Source organism: Zootoca vivipara, chromosome 8, assembly GCF_963506605.1.
Source record: "Zootoca vivipara chromosome 8, rZooViv1.1, whole genome shotgun sequence".
NCBI lineage: Eukaryota > Metazoa > Chordata > Lepidosauria > Squamata > Lacertidae > Zootoca > Zootoca vivipara.
In genome coordinates, this window is record NC_083283.1 from 10,209,577 (window position 1) to 10,226,723 (window position 17,147).

Here is a 17,147-nt window from a genome sequence, read left to right on the forward strand (position 1 = left end):
ATGTAGGTCTTTTAGGACTGGTGTTATATGGTCTTGGCAGCCACTCCCAGTCTAGCTGCCGCATTCTGGATTAGTTGTAGTTTCCGGGTCACCTTCAAAGGTAGCCCCACATAGAGTGTGTTGCAGTAGTCCAAGCGAGAGATAACCAGAGCATGCACCACTCTGGCGAGACAGTTTGCAGGCAGGTAGGGTCTCAGCCTGCGTACCAGATGGAGCTGATAGACAGCTGCCCTGGACACAGAATTGACCTGCGCCTCCATGGACAGCTGTGAGTCCAGAATGACTCCCAGGCTGCGCACCTGGTCCTTCAGGGGCACAGTTACCCCATTCAGGACCAGGGAGTCCTCCACACCTGCCTGCCCCCTGTCCCCCAGAAACAGTACTTCAGTCTTGTCAGGATTCAGAACTAATGCAAAGCACTAACACAGAGAGAGCCATTTTCTGAAGTCAACCTCTCTTTGTTCCAGAAGGGATGTTCCTTTGTGACACTAAGAGGGCCTGTCTCTTTAAATGTTGGAGAAACGATCCTCTCAATTCTACTTTTCAGGGAATGTAATTACTGCCAAATGTGGCTTCACATCGCACCTTGCTATGTCATCCCACTAAGGGATTCACTCCAGTTCGTGCCACAAGCACTTTTTGCTTGCCTTTCACTTACTCCATCCCATGGAGACTGACATTTCTATTTTTCCACCGGCTTATCTTTTAAAAACAAGGTTATCGAGCCTGTCCATTCTCAGCTCAGTCACCTTTCATCAAAAGGAGTGAGATAACCGTTTTGGCTGAATACTCTTGCAGGGCTTTATCAACACCATCCACAGAAGCCAGGTGAGTTGAAACGAAAAGATACATAGATATGGAGAGAGAGAGAGAGAGAGAGACAGAGAGACAGACCCTGGATAGTTTCAACATAAATATAGCCCTTTTTGAAAAGTTTTAAAACAGCCACAACACAAACCCCTCCTCTAATAATGGACCAGACAGAATGATAAATGTAACAAGCTAACTTTAAGTATAGGGATTAGTGATCAAGAAAATGATTTCTAATTTGCAATATATATATATATAAATATTTGAAGTTAGCTTCAGATCTGAGACAGAGGCCTTTTGCCTGTTGGAAATGAGCTTAAACAGGAAGAGTTGTAAAACAAGAGATCTCTCTGTGTTCTTTGCATTCGCAGTAATTCCTTGTGTATTGCTACTGATAAAAGCAGGGGGGACACCTGATACGTAATTTGACATTACTGGCAATGCACAAAAAGGAGAACACTGTAAGTTACTTGTTGTGCTAAATGGTACACGTGAACCATGGCTAATGTTTTTGTTACTCGGGTCGGAGCAATGAAAAGGCACTTAATCCTGATTAAATGGTCTGATTATGGATGATCAAACAGGTTATAAATTGATATATTTGGAATGAAGCTGTCTTTTCCCTACTGAAGTTAATGGCCCAGTCCCCATCGTGAACCTTAAATGTGTTAGAAAATAAATGTTTTGTTGAATTCAGCTTTGGCGTCAAAATAATAGCATGTCATAGAAATGCTACACATAGTAGCAAAACAAAATGGAAAACCTTCCTTGAATGTTCTATTTGCATATTATTTAATATTGATTTTTTAAAGCTGAATGAAATTGTGGGTGTGGGGCTGGACTTCAAAAGTCATCATTAACAGTGACTCTCCTTAGATGCTCAGCAGTAAAAACTGCTACAGAAGAGGTTTTAAAATATTAGTGATGAGCCTACTGAATGGTTTCAAAATGCAAGGGATTGTCTTTTGCCAATCATTGCCGAGTTATTTTATGTATTTATTCGTTTGCTCATTAGAGAGTCTTGCATCCTGCCCCTCCTGCGATCTGGAGCTCAGGGCGGATAAAAATTAATAGATGGATAATTATACAAAATGCCGCTTTCAGTTAAACTGCGAAGTCGTAACAGTAACAATTCATCAGCAAATAGTATCAGTAAAACTATATCTAAAATAGCTTGTCCTATTGTGCAAACAGCTGGCCAGAATGAAAATATCTTCAGTAGGGTTAGGCAGGGACAAAAGTAGTCTTTAAACTGGATGGGAGACCACTGGGACTTCTATGTATGTAGAATAATAATAATAATAATAATAATAATAATAATAATAATAAATTTGAAATGTTTTCTAATAAATAACAAAAATGGGTTTTATCCAAGGTTAGTAAAAACAGAGTAGACCTTAGTCCAGAGCTTTCCAAACTGTTCAGGTTGGCGACACGCTTTTTAGACATGCATCATTTTGCGAAGCAGTCATTCAGTTTTATTAGCAAACCGGGGGTTAAACTAACCCCTTTTCAAGTCCCGGGAGCAGTGCAGGGAGCATTCGCACGACACACCTACACACTGCAGCCGACACACTAACGTATTGTGACACACAGTTTGGAAAGCTCTGCCTTAGGCATTTTCATTCATTTCGGTGGGACCCTGAGGATCATCTAGTCCAACCCCCCTGCAATGCAGAAATATGTAACTGTCCCATGTAGGGATCGAACCTGTAACCTTGGCATTATCAGCACCATGCTCTAAGCAAATGGGCTATCCAGGCTTTGCACAGCTACCAAGTTCTGAGAACTAGAACTGAGATGAGCTCGCAGCCCTCCTACAGAATAGTCCATTCTTAATTACCCCCCATGATTTCTGTACTAGAGTGGGGGTGGGGTGGGGTTCAGCCACCCTTGCCGATCTACTGCAAATCTTTCCCTTCTGCCCACTCCTGCTCTAGGGATCTTGGGTGGGGGAGGAGAAAAGCCCAAAGAAAAGACAATTCATACTCCAACAAAACATTCAAAAGCCGTACCCCCAAAGCAAAAATTGTGACAATGAAACTGGGAATTGTCCCTGGTAAATAAGGACAGATGCAACACATGGGAATAACTTGAGAAGCTGTAATGAATCTCATGGGAACTGGTATCTTGTCACGGAATACCCACAAGCTCCATTTGAATAATCTTAATATATTCAAAGAGCTCCTTTCTCTTTTCTTTCTGTGTTGCTCAGTACTGCTCCCCACCAGTTTGGGTTGGAAAATTGCTTGGACATATGAGAAACGCTTCCTTTTATCCGTGACCATGTGTTGAACCAAACTGGTAACGACGGCCGGCCAGCTGACAGACCGGTTCATTCTTCCGTGCAATATTAATAGACATCAAAGGCATTTGTCTTGCTTTCATCCTTCCTCCATTCCAAAATGTTGCAATAATGCAGAGGCTCGGGTAATTGTCCGCCCAAACAGGGAGGCTATTTTGCAGATATGACACAAAGCCATCCCAATGTGGGGTTTTTTAATTTGGCCCAGCCATGTGATCTTCTGACACCATTTTGGCCTCCTGGAAAAGTCAAGAGCAGCTCAGCCATTGGGTGTGGCTGTTTAGTTTAGGAAGGGGGGGGGAGCCTTCATGAAGAGAACTTCTAATTTACCATAAGAAATGTGGGCCAGCGGCATTGCGGGAGTTCATGGTGCCCGGGGTGGGAGCCGATCATTCCTCTCTGCGAACGTTGTTTCCCCTGATGCCAGGAGGTGAGCATTGGGCTGGGCTGGGGGCTCTTGCTTTGTGCCCCCTCAAAAAGGCATTTCCAAAAAAAGATACATTTGGCACAATTTTGATGCCATCAACTGAAAATATTTAAGGAGCCAATGTTAGATATTGATGGGAAATGCCACATTTTTCGCTCCGTAAGACGCACCCAACCATAAGACACACCTAGTTTTTAGAGCAGGAAAACAAGAAAAAAATATATTCTCAGAGCGAGGCAATGGCGAACAGCCAGCCCACCGCTCCCAAACCTTCCCCGGGGCTTCAGGAGAAAGGGGAGGCTGCCAGCGAGAGCCGCACAGAGAGTGTAAGCGGCTCTCGCTTTTCAGCAAGCCAGGAGGAGGGACGGACAGGGCTCCCATCCGTCCCTCCTCCTGGCTTGCTGACAAGCAAGCAGAGTGGGAGCTGCTTACAGGCTGTGCGCGGCTCCTGCTTTGCTTGAGTGGTAGCCGCACACAGCCTGTAAGCAGCAGAGGCGGCAGGGGGACAAGCGGCCTGAAAGGAGCCGCCGCCTCTCACTGGGACAGGAGGCGCGGTTGGGAGAGGCACTGCACTGCGCCTTTCCCAACCGTGCCTCCAATGCCGGCTCTTGCGAGCGGCAGAGGCAGCAGAGGGACCAGCAGCCCAAAAGGAGCCTTATTGGGCTGCTGGTCCCGCCACCGCCCCTTTGCCGTTGTCGGCGGCTGCGGCAAAGGGGCAGGGGAGGAACGAACAGCCCCAAAGCGGGCTGCTCCTTCCTCCCCTGCTGCTCTGGTGGCGGCAGTGAAGGAGGGGGGAGCAGTGATATTTTGGGCTGCTCGTCCCTCCGCCACCGCTGGGAGCCATGGCTCGGGCGGCAAAGGCATCCCTCCGCCCGCCCACAGACATTTCCCCTTCGTTTTTAGGAGGGGGGGGAGTGCGTCTTATGGAGCGAAAAATTACGGTACTTTGTGAGCCAACATGGCAGCAGAGTATAATTAATGCATTAATCATTTTATGGCGTTCTAGCAATGAGGAAAGTTCATCATCACCATCATGTTATTGGTATGCCGCCTTTCCATAGTTAAAACAATGCCCATGGCAGCTTACAACATGACACAATTAACGTAATTGCCAACATAACAAAAGCCATAAACAATAAATAAAGCACATCAAAAGGTACACAACCAAATGGGTAACAATTTCCACATGAATCATAAAATCTAAAACTAAAAAATACATTAATATCAATAACAATTTAAAATGACATAGATAAAAAAATGAAACAACTTTAAAAAGGAGCCATCTCTGTTGAGCAGCAGAAGCAGCAGTCCTTTATGGAGCTCTCCAGGCCCCACCCCAAGCCAGGTGGAGAGAGGCAGGGCAGGGCATTATAACCTTTGGTTTTGTTTGAAGTTTACACTTGTGACTTAAAAAAAAAATCCAATAATAATATATTTTTAAAAAAAGTTACAGGTAGGTAGCTGTGTTGGTCTGAGTCGAAACAAAATAAAAAAACTCCTTCAGTAGCACCTTAAAGACCAACTAGGTTTTTATTTTGCATGCACACGAAAGCTCATACCAAAATAAAAACTTATTGGTCTTTAAGGTGCTACTGAAGGAATTTTTTAAAAAAATTTAAGTTAATCACAACCAAGTAGACTACCTTACCTTTCCACCAGAGGTACCGAGTCACCCATCTCTCTCTCTTTTCTCACACTCCAGGCAATTTACATAACTGGAAGTCAGATTCCAAAATGTCATGGTTCCCTCTGCATGGTGCTGTTAATATATCCCTCGGGTTCCTTTGCCTCCTGTTTGCTTCCAGCTTGGGTAAGTAACATACAGTATGTGCATATGCAAATCTTCACAGGGCCAGCTCTGTCAGGCAGAAGGAGGCAGCTGCCTCTGGCAGCACGGTGCTGGGAGGTTGGGAGCATCAACGAGATGCTGGTGCTTTGGGTGACCCACAGGCTGCCCGCTATCTCGTAAACTAGCCCGGTGCTCTTAGGTGAAGGAAGGGGGGATCCTATCCTATCATCAGGGTACGACCAGTATAGTTAGGGAAGGGGCTCTGTTTTGTGCTTCACCTCAAGCAGCAAAACATCTCGGACCATCTCTGGGTCTTGCTATCAGCAAAGGAGCAGGCTTTTAGCAGGTAACAAAATACCCATTTCATATTAGCTTGCAGACTTTCAGAGTCAAACCAATTTATGAAATGAGAAGCTGGAACTCGAAGCTGCCGTTCAGGCTGCAAACCTGTGTTCAATTACCTGGGAGCAAGCCCCACTGGACAAATGGGACTTTTCTTCCGAATAGATATGTGCAAGATTTGACTGCCAGGGTCCTAGAAAAAAACAACCCTGATTTTTCAGTGTAACTACCTTTGACTGCTTGAAAAATTATTGAAGTTGTTTCTAGGCTTCAATGAAAGCATCTGCTTTTTATTTTTTTAAAAGTTCCATTTACTAAATATAAACCAGACTTTCTGAATCAGATCCCAATTCATCAAGGGCACCCAAAAGGTTTCCGACTCAAAGCTTTTCCATTCCCTGTATCCCACCATTACTGATGCAGAAGATCTCCAAGAAGCACTTCACCATTTTCAAACAAAACACTCTTCAAGTAAGTTTTGTTTTGATAGATTGTGGCATGAAGCATAGAAGCCTCTTAAATATCTTTTGCAGCCGAAAGCGTGAAAGGAGAGAGCAACAAAGTGGCGGTGCTGGCAACTGCGGGTAAGTCTTTCTGTGGAAACTCAAGGGTTATAAATAAGGGAGTGTGTTGATATAGAATCATAGAATCATAGAGTTGGAAGAGACCACAAGGGCCATCCAGTCCAACCCCCTGCCAAGCAGGAAACACCATCAAAGCATTCCTGACAGATGGCTGTCAAGCCTCTGCTTAAAGACCTCCAAAGAAGGAGACTCCACCACACTCCTTGGCAGCAAATTCCACTGCCGAACAGCTCTTACTGTCAGGAAGTTCTTCCTAATGTTTAGGTGGAATTTTCTTTCTTGTAGTTTGAATCCATTGCTCCGTGTCCGCTTCTCTGGAGCAGCAGAAAACAACCTTTCTCCCTCCTCTATATGACATCCTTTTATATATTTGAACATGGTTATCATATCACCCCTTAACCTTCTCTTCTCCAGGCTAAACATACCCAGCTCCCTAAGCCGTTCCTCATAAGATATATAGTCTTGCACACTACCCAAAATCAGAACTGCAGGAAGGGTGAAGGATGAATGTTTCAAATGATGTTATCTGAAGAAGTGTGCATGCACACGAAAGCTCATACCTATGACAAACTTAGTTGGTCTCTTAAGGTGCTGCTGGAAGGAATTTTTTTATTTTGTTTCGAATGAATAAATTGATACTTTCCCCTTTGCACTCCACTCCACTTTCCCCTTTGCGCTCCACCCACCAAAAAAGGGGCTGGCTAATGCCGGCTAATGCAATATTTTGCTTGAGACAATGGTGTGATTGCGCTAACCACTATGGGTCTCTAAATCAGCTTCTTCCCATCATCATTGTGACTGTCGACCCAATTAGAACCAATGTATGAAACCCATCTGATTTGCGCTTCTCAAACCAATACACAAACCAATACAGTGGTACCTTGGTTCTCAAACTTAATCCGTTCCGGAAGTCCGTTCGTCTCCTGAAACCATTCAAAAACCAAGGTGCAGCTTCCGCTTGGCTGCAGGAGCTTCCTGCACTCAAGCAGAAGCTGTGTTGGATGTTTGGCTTCCGAAAAGCATTCAAAAACCGGAACACTTATTTCTGCGTTTTCGGCATTCAGGAGCAGATTCGTTTGACAACTGAGCCATTCGAGAACCAAGCTACCACTGTACACAGCTAGTCTTCACAATTCGCTGATATCCGAATTTCGCAATGCAGTTCCTCAACCAAACCAGAGCACTTCAGAACTTACTGCCTCAAAGCTTTCCAGAAATGTAAGAACAGCAGGATGTGCAGTTAACTCACACATGAGAACAGATTCCACATGCATGAAGTTGACTGACCAGAAGTCACTTTATGCTGGAAACAGCCGTATGAATTTGCTCCTTGGCTGTTTACGTTATCGTTGTTTTCTGTGTGCTATTGCCTGCTTCCAAACCAAGTCAAAACCAGAGAACTTTTCAGGTGTTACTGATTCTCACAAAGCACCTCTGCCAATTATGCAAAGAGGAAGAAGTCTAGTGAGGTGAGACCCAGAGAAGTAGTACAGGCATTGTACCAACCATATTGCGCATCACTGTCTTGGATGTGGCATGGCTTATGTGACCTCATTATAGCCGTTGCATATGCAATCACAAGCGCAAAACTGTTGCTGAACTATGCACTTTGAAGTGTTTGGTTTGGGCATAATTGCAACACGGAATGTCGGCACTAATAAGAAATGGTTTCTTCTTTTCCAGAGTTGCCTGCTAAATCGGTTGATCTGGCAGCGATTAACCTGACTGAATTGGTAAATGGGATGCTAAACACAGCCCTCAAAGGTATCTGTTCCTCCCCCTTCTATTATTTCCTGCATATTGATTAACTACATTCAATGCATGCCCACTTGAGAATGGAGACAGGAGGTATGTGATGTTAGGGGCAGGGGCAGGAGAAAAGCAAATGCTCTACCTGTGAGCTTGGTCCCTTCCCCGAATATGCATTTGCATGTGTGTATAATTGATGGGCAAGTTTTGTCTATATCTCCACAGGCAGCAAAAAGTTCTTCTCATTGCTGAGCATCACATCTTACAGCTCGTATGCCTTCCATAAAGTTTCCATAGTCATCTACAACAGTAAGCTAATTTTCCTTCAGGGAGGAAGGGTGGGTTATAAATCAAATAAATATATATTAATGGGTTTTTTTTAAAAAAATTGTGGTTTCTCAATGACAATTATGCCATGCTTTTTTTTTTTTGCTTTCTTTGATGAGATTTTCCTAAAAAGGAGGATGAAAGCTCTTGATTTAGAAACAAACAATTAAATAAATATTAATAGAATTTATCTACCACTTCCTCCTCCAAGGAGCTCAAGGTTCGCCCCTTTATCCTCACAACAACCCTGCGAGGTAGGTTAGGTTGAGACACAGCAACTGGTCCAGGTAATTTATTGGACATTGCCCATGTCTTAAATGCCTCTGCAGTGTATGTCTTGTTGCTTTGTCCCCCTCCTTTCTTCACAGTATCCAACCTGAAGAATATCGACCCCACCAAATTCCCCATGAGGTACTGCTATTGCTTGAACAACAGGACAAATGACTTAACAGGTGAGTGGTGCGTGAAAGATATTTGCTATTGCCACCAGGGGGGCATTGCCAAAGTATCTGAGGGATACACCCAACATGTCAGTCTTTACTCGCATGTAAACAATATGCCGTTGCACAGGAGTTGGGTGCCAATACTTCAGAATAAAAATGGGCAATTTAAACACACTTTTTTGGGTGGAGGATGTGATGATTGTAAACCAGGGATGGAGAACATGGCAGCCCTACAGATTATTGTAAACCAGGATGGCCAGTTCTCAGGCATGTTGGGATTTGTAGTCCAACAGGTAGACTGCAGATTCCACCATCCCTGTCAAAATGTGTAGTTTGGCTCTTACTGTTCCATCATTCCACTTTTGGTAGTAAAGAGATGGACTTGGGGGAGGTCCTGGACTAGAAAAGTGCTTTATTTATTTGGCTGGGTTCTCTCTCTCCAGATTTTACTGCTTTGCTAGTTGATATCGTTGGCAACTCCACCGATTCCCTTAAAGAAATTTTCAAGTCTACCTCTATTGTGTCAGGTAAGAGTCATTGCTGGCAAATTTGATGCCAAGTCCATTAAGCTTGACAATCGCAGGGCAGGTACAGTCATACCTCGGTTTAAGTACTCCGCGGACCATCTGGAATGGCTTAATCCACTTTCCATTACTTTCAGTGGGATAGTTCGCTTCAGGTTAAGTACATTTCAGGTTAAGTACAGACTTCCGGAAACAATTGTGTACTTAAACCGAGGTACCACTGTACAGGGAATGTGGGTGCCGGGCCATGGGCCCCATCTGCCGCCCTGACCAGAGGTTCAATAACCACATGAGACGTAACCGGCTGCACTCTTGCAAAATAAAGCATACTATTCACTGTATCATATAATATATTTCAATATATGTCCATATAATCCCATATTGTAAAAGTCGATGTTTATCGCAGCTTCTACTATGGCACAGATCTACTGTCTTGTTACATCACTTTCGGTGTGTACGGTTTTTTAATGGTATTTATATTATTCTTTCTGTAAAAATGTGTGACATCACAACATTGCATTTATTTGCATCAGCCAGAACCTGTACTACCGATGAAGCCCAGGATGGCGAAACAAGGTTAATATTCCGGAAATCCTTCTCTTTTGGAATAGGATTCTGTGGAACTGAAACTTCTTGTCATGTGGATTGCTGGGACTTTATGAACTGACGTACGTGGAACAGAACGTACAAATGTCTAGACCTGATCCATGAACTGATTAGAGTATGAACTGATCCACTGGATCTTCTGCTTTTTCCATTGAATTTTATGACCCATTTCTGTTGAAATATATTACTGGTATACGATACAGTGAATAGTATACTTTATTTTACAAGAGTGCAGCCGGTGACGTCTCATCATGTGGTTATTGAATATATTTTCATGTAACCCAAAGCAATGTTGTTTTGCCCTGACCAGAGGGGCTCCCCACCCAGGGCCGTCTTACCCATAGAGGCTAATGGCGTGGGGCGCCAGGGTGCCAAGTTCTGGAGGGTGCCAGGGAAGAGGTAGAGGCTGGACGTGGCGCCTCCCGGCATCAGCTCGCCACCCTCGCCCGCCTCCACCATGCCGTGCCGACGCAGCGCCATGCCCAGAGCCTCTGTCTGACGTGGCCACTGTGGCACGAAGCAGCCAGCTGAGCTGGGAGGCGCTGCATCCAGCCTCCACCTCTTTGCTGAGAGAGGATGGATGCTTGCAGTCCTCAGTTATGGAGCGTCTCCCACTGGTGGGGGAGGCGGGCAGATGGCCAGACTCGTGGCAGTGCCCCAGCCCAAGGAGCCATGCACACATGTCCTGCTGATGCTCCACAGCTCCGTCTGGCAGCAGCATTGGAGGTGTGGGTTAGGAGGCACAATACCTGCCTTAGGGGGTGCAATACTTGCCATGCCCTGGGAACTGGCAACCCGCGCTACAGCACTGCTGCCCATGCCATGCACTGGGAGTACCCCTTTTTCAGGACTTACAGTAGCTTAAGACCCACAGTGTTTGGCTCAGTCAGCTGGATCCCAATTCAGTTGATGCTCATAGAAATGTAGATTTGGAAGGGACTATGAGGGTCATCTAGTCCAGTGTTTCTCAACCTTTTTTGGGCCACGGCACACTTGTTCCGTGAAAAAAATCACGAGGCACACCACCATTAAAAAAGTTAAAAAATTTAACTCTGTGCCGGCCTATATTATAATTATGACTGTAAGAAACACTTGCCAAATATTGCTTTCCGGCAGGTCAGTGTTGTGTATTGTCGGCTGCCAGGCTCGTTTGCACTGAGCTTTGGGAAAGAGGAGGAGAAATATTGCTTTCTGGCGGGTTAGTGTTGAATATTGGCGGCCGCCAGGCACGTGACAATGCAAATCGCCCTTCTCGTCGCCGCACATCGCAGCACACCAGCCAGCGTCTCGCGGCACACTAGTGTGCCGCGGAACAGCGGTTGAGAAACGCTGATCTAGTCTAACCCCTTACAATGTGGAGCTGGAACCCATAACCTTGAGATTAGGAGACTCGTGCTCTACCGACTGAGCTATGGAGGAAGTTAAGCTGGCGTAGCCTGGCTGAGCTGAGATCCTCCTGTTTCAGCCAAGGATCTGGTGGATCCCATCCTGGTCTTCCTGGTGGATCTTTCTATAGGATTGCTCCCTTATCCACTACACAAATTCAGGAGGGAATCAGATTTAGGCTCGATTTCCTCAGATGCTGTCGTGTGTGTGTGTGTGTGTGTGTGTGTGTGTGTTTAATGCATGCTACAAAGAAGGTCCAGTGAGGAAATTATAAGGAGGGCATTGTTCCCTGCTGTTGCCCCTTGAAATTCCAACTTGAAAGATCTTGGCACTACAACTTTCGGGATAATTTTTGGATATTTCTGTCACAGACTTTGTGATGTGAATGGGAAAACTGAAATTTTTTTTTTGGTTGTTGTTCCTCTTCAATGGGTTTTAATTAAGGCAGCATCTGTCTTTCAGTGAGCCAAGGAAATGACACGGACTGCATCTATATTTGTGTCATGTCAGGCCGCACAGGTAACCATGTAATTGCTCTTCTCTTCTCCAAATATGTTGCTTAGAAGTCTGAACTCTGTATTCAGAAGAATCCTGTGCACAAAAGCCCACCTTGGACCGTACCACTTCAGCAGGGGGTGTTCAGAGCTTCATTGCTTTGGTTGGGGGTGTTTCAGGGCAGAATCTCTGCCCAAGCTAACCTAACATGCCAAGAGGAAGGGTTGTAGTGATGGAGGCCAATCCTTAAGGGGGAATGGGGCACTGCCTCCCCAACCTCATGCTGGCTGAAGGTATTTATAACCTGTCCAGGGTGTGGCACTAACTGAAAACATCTACCTTCATGGTCCCTGTGTTGCCTTTGATGAACTCAACAGGAAGGACAATGGAGATGAAGCTAGAATTTAGTTGGCTGTGCCAGTTATTGACTCTAGTGCCACCTACTGTTGGCCTCCGTGCTTTCCACCAGCCAACACTTGGACCTGAGCTGCAGCCCTTCCCATGATTCTGGGACAAGCACTAGACTGCTTGCCTACTGCTATCCCAGGTCATTCTCTCGCCCCTTGTCACACCAGTCAATTGACTGAAAGGAACCAGGTTTTTATTGAAGCATCCTGAATCCATGTTTTCCCAACAGGCAGAAATCTGTCCGATTTGTGGGAAGCCATTGAAAAGTCACCGTTTATTAACTACACTTTTTCAGGAAATGTGTCTGACCTTCTGGGTAAGTGTATCTTGAATGTAACATGGAGGGAAGCTGAGCTGTGAAGGAACAAGAAGCATGTTTGAGTTGCATGAAATGGCCAGGCTTTGGAAGCTAAGCTTGCTTCTGTCCTAAGACCCTTTAGTGCTGCTGAGGCATTACTTATCAGCTGGGCACACAAGCAAAATGGTGGTACTTAATGTAGCTCAATCCTATCCACCAATGTCCTTCCCCGGGGCCCAATTCCTCCTTTAGCTTTTGTTACCCTTGCAAATCCCATTCAATATGAGCAGGGAATCTCAGGCCCAGAGGCCAATAATCAAAGAAATTGTAGACTTGGGAGGAACCACAAGAGTCATCACGTTCAATCTCTCTGCATTGCAGGCATGTGGCCCTTCGAAGGCTGCCTGCAAGTGAGCGTGGCCCTCAAGTTGGGGGGGGAAAGATCCCCATTCCAGCTATTTGTGAAAGCTCATCTGCAGTGTTCGTCATAAGATTCTGCGTTGCAGATACTGCCTCTGTTATTGGTTCCTGTTCAGCATGACCATGGGGCAGGCGGATTAGCGATGAGGTGCTTCTCAATCAGTTATTGCCTGTTTCCTGTGGTGGTGTTTTCCAATGTTTGGTGGTGATGGCCATTGCATTTTCTCTGCTGCAATAGCTTTCCTTTTTCTTCTTCTCTCCCTCCCTCAAAGATTTAGATTTGATTCTCCCAGGCCTGGTTCCTTTATGGGAAGATGCTGACAAGGTCATGGGTGATGCTGCAAAACACACATGGACATTTAAAAGTGCGCAAGTATCCCTCTGTGTTTGAAAAGGCAATCTTTGGTTTAAAGGGGTTGTCAGTCAATCCTCTGACTAATCCTTTGTCTTTCAATGGGCATGGTTGTTTTTAGATGTTCTTAATGCTTTTAGAAGTACAAAATGCCCTCACTTACCTTATTGTACAGGCAATGATATCATTTTGATGGGGGAAGGAAATGTGCTCTGTCTCTGATCTTCTCCATTCCACATCTCCAAAAAATGTTGCATTCTCTGTTTTCTGTATCACAGTTCCCAGGCTACTTTGGAGGAAACCATGACTGTACCTGACTGTGATGGCTTTTAGCCAAGTAGTGTTGGAAGCACAAAATCAATGTGTGTACTGGTGGAGACAGTGGTGTGTTTATGCACATATATATTTATCCTCAGACGGGGCACCACTGAGGGTACCATATGCCCCAGAGGGGCACTTAATTTGTACTGCAAAACCAGGCTTTTAGAGTTGTAGCTCCAGCCCTCTGGAATCAATTGCCAGCTGAAATGAGATGGGGCTTGAGATTTAGGTGGTTACTGAAGACCTTTTCCTTCAGAAGACCTTCCCTAAAGTGTGACCCAGTCATTTTTTTTGCAGTACTATTTGTACAACCGTAGAAATGCTTTTGTTGTTTTTCAGAACTTTTTTGGGTTCTTTTTTTGTATTCAAACTCATTTTTTATTGCTGTAGGCTATGCCAGTTTGGTAATTTGGGGCAGTGAAGCAGTTTATAAATCTGCAAAGGATAATTACATAATATCTATATCTAATCTATATATTATCTTTCTATTTCCTAAACATATTTCAGCTACAAAGATACCTATGTGGCCACAGACTGGTGACTGGAAAGGAAAAGAGATGCGTTTCACGCAAGATCCCACAATACTAACGAGTGTTAGTCCAACAGGCTTCGAAGCATCACCATCACCATCACCATCACCAACATCACCATCAACATCAACATCAACATCATCATCATCAGAGGTTTCCTTATGGCTGCAGACTGAGGCTTCAAAAGCGTATGAGGTTTCATCGACTACAACACCTTCAGCAGAGCCTCCTCCAACTCCTCTGGGAAGCTATGGCAGTCCATCAGAAACTCCAGCGACCCTCAGTGAGTTCTGAAGATTCAGAACAGGGTGCACAGTCCATATCTGGGTGGAGTGTGAACATAAAGCAGGCAACTTCAATGTGTCACTCAAACAGCCGCTTTCTAGGTGTCACATTTATTTTAATAGATTTCATTGCTTCCCTTGCGAACGCTTTTAAAACCAGCTCCGTTTCATTTCAAACAATCGTACTCTGCACAGATAACATTAAAAACGCCTTGAATATTGGCAGTTGCAACAGAAACGCCTAAAACTGCATTAAGCATGAAAAGAAATCCCAACATCTACAGTGAATCCATCTTCATATCAAAGACCAATAGCTAAGAAAAGGAGACTACCATAGCCTTTCCTTCCCTCATTCTACACAATCCGTTTTCAAATCTTTTTTTTTCATTCCCTAAAGTATGGAAAGCTAGGGTAATTTAAATTAAGTGAGCGTAACGTATGCCAGATTCAAACTACGTTCAGCAGTGAGCCAACCTAAGCCTGGCAAAGGAAGACAAGCCTTTAAAATAGCATTTGAGTTCCACCATAAGTCCCCCCAGGTTGCCATTTCATGTGACTGAGCTGGACAGAGTTAAGATTCAGAGTAAGTACCCCTTGCTTGCTCAGTCCCTCGCCTCTCCCCTGGAATGCCCATTTTTCAGGGCTTGGGCAGTTCACACTCCTGGCTCATGGGAATAGGACATATTCCCAAATAACTGTGCACAGGATTGTTGCCCTTGCATTTCCACCACAGGCAATGAAAAGACCAATGTTTGTCCACAGGCCTCTTGGACAGGCTTCTCAGCGAGCCCTCAGGATATCAACAACAACAACAACAACAACAACAACAACAACAACAATTTATTTTTACCCCGCCCAACTGGCTGAGTCTCCCCAGCCACTCAGGGTGGCTTCCAATCGAATATTAAAACAATACAGCATTAAGTATTAAAAAACTTCCCTAAACAGGGCTGCCTTCAGATGTCTTTTAAAAATAGGATAGCTGCTTATTTCCTTGACATCTGTTGGAAGGGAGTTCCACAGGGCGGGTGCCACTACCGAGAAGGCCCTCTGTCTGGTTTCCTGTTAACCTCACTTTCGCAATGAGGAAACCGCCAGAAGGCCCTCGGCGCTGGATCTCAGTGTCTGGGCTGAATGATGGGGATGGAGACGCTCCTTCAGGTATACAGGACCAAGGCTGTTTAGGGCTTTAAAGGTCAACACCAACACTTTGAATTGTGCTCGGAAACGTACTGGGAGCCAATGTAGATCTCTCAGGACCGGTGTTATGTGGTCCCAGTGACCACTCCCAGTCACCAGTCTAGCTGCCACATTCTAGATTAATTGCAGTTTCCGGGTAGAGTGCATTGCAGTATCTGTTATTAGGGTTGCCATACGTCCAGGAAAACCTGGACATGTCCTCTTTTGGGGGGCCAACATGCCCATCAGGGTAGATTTTTAAATTTTAAAGGAAATGTCTGGGCGTTTTTTTGTTTAAATTTGGGTTGTAGGGGCTTGGGGGCACACACCTGCTCAGGAGGGTGCTGTGACCTGGAAGCAGAAGCGGCACAGCAGATTGAGGCCTTTGCAGCCAAGATCAGCTAGGAGCTGGGGTCTTGCCTCCACTTGGACTAGCAATGCCTTGGGCTGCTCTTTATGCCATGGCTGCTGCCAGCCTGAGCCATGGGAAAAGGTGCACGAGGGCAACGGCGGCCCCTCATGCCTCTTTCCCCAGCTAGGGCTGGCAGTGGCTCGGGCTGCCCTCTTCTTTGCTCTTCAAGATATGACAACCCTATCTGTTATGCGTCTTAATTTTTCAGCTCCAGGGATCCCTGCACAACCGTGGACCGTTGCTGCAAAAGGTGTTGAGGCATCCTCACTGCCTTTCACCATGTGGCAACAGACTCCTGGCTTGAAAGGTGCTGAGGTTTCGTCTTTCCAAGAGTCCTCGAGGCTGCAGACGGATGCTGCGAAAGAATGGGCAGTCTTGCCCACTGCGATGGCTTCTTCCTTGCCTCCGTTGAGCTATGGCATTCTGCCTGGGACGCAGCCAGTGCCAAGTGAGCATTCAGAGTGTGGGAAGCAGGGCGATGATAGATGCCGACTGTGAATATAAGCAAACCTTGCTTTGTATACAGGGTACTGTACTTAGCTTTAGAAACACTTTGGGAGGAATCCTATAGCCAGATCCACCAGGATGAGCAGGTTAGGATCCAGCAGATCTCTGGCTGAACTTGGGAGTTTCCCGGAACAGCTTAGCTCCCTCATCCTTGGCTCCGCCAGAGATATGTCAGGATATGTTCCCCATCCCAGTTCAACAGGGACTCAGCTGGTGGTGTTATATGAAACTGCTTTGAATAATAGAATTACAGAGTTGGAAGGTACCCTGAGGGTCATCTAGTCCAAACCCCGGCAATGCAGGAATCCTCCCAAAGACTGTCCCTGGGTGTGCTTGAACCACCAACCTTCATGGTCTGACATAGTCGAAACAAAATTAAAAAATTCCTTCCAGTAGCACCTTAGAGACCAACTAATTTGTCATAGGTATGTGGGTAGCGCTGTGGGTGAAACCACAGAGCCTAGGTCGGTGGTTCGAATCCCCACGACGGGGTGAGCTCCTGTTGCTTGGTCCCAGCTCCTGCCAACCTAGCAGTTCGAAAGCACGTCAAAGTGCAAGTAGATAAATAGGTACCACTGCAGTAGGAAGGTAAACGGCATTTCCATGTGCTGCTCTGGTTCGCCTGAAGCGGTTTTGTCATGCTGGTCAC

At 45.5% G+C, this 17,147-nt stretch overlaps 1 protein-coding gene across 1 annotated transcript in view; it reads left to right on the forward strand.

The window, feature by feature from the left end:
* The first annotated feature begins 3,781 nt into the window (after window positions 1-3,781).
* HHLA1 (HHLA1 neighbor of OC90) overlaps window positions 3,782-17,147 on the forward strand; it is a 35,631-nt gene continuing 22,265 nt past the window's right edge. The window contains exons 1-9 of the mRNA XM_060278188.1: window positions 3,782-3,959; window positions 6,207-6,257; window positions 7,941-8,021; window positions 8,232-8,315; window positions 8,702-8,785; window positions 9,220-9,303; window positions 11,755-11,811; window positions 12,425-12,511; window positions 16,200-16,439. Of these exons, the coding sequence (XP_060134171.1) occupies window positions 3,782-3,959; window positions 6,207-6,257; window positions 7,941-8,021; window positions 8,232-8,315; window positions 8,702-8,785; window positions 9,220-9,303; window positions 11,755-11,811; window positions 12,425-12,511; window positions 16,200-16,439 (946 nt within the window). The remainder of the gene's footprint in view (window positions 3,960-6,206; window positions 6,258-7,940; window positions 8,022-8,231; window positions 8,316-8,701; window positions 8,786-9,219; window positions 9,304-11,754; window positions 11,812-12,424; window positions 12,512-16,199; window positions 16,440-17,147) is intronic.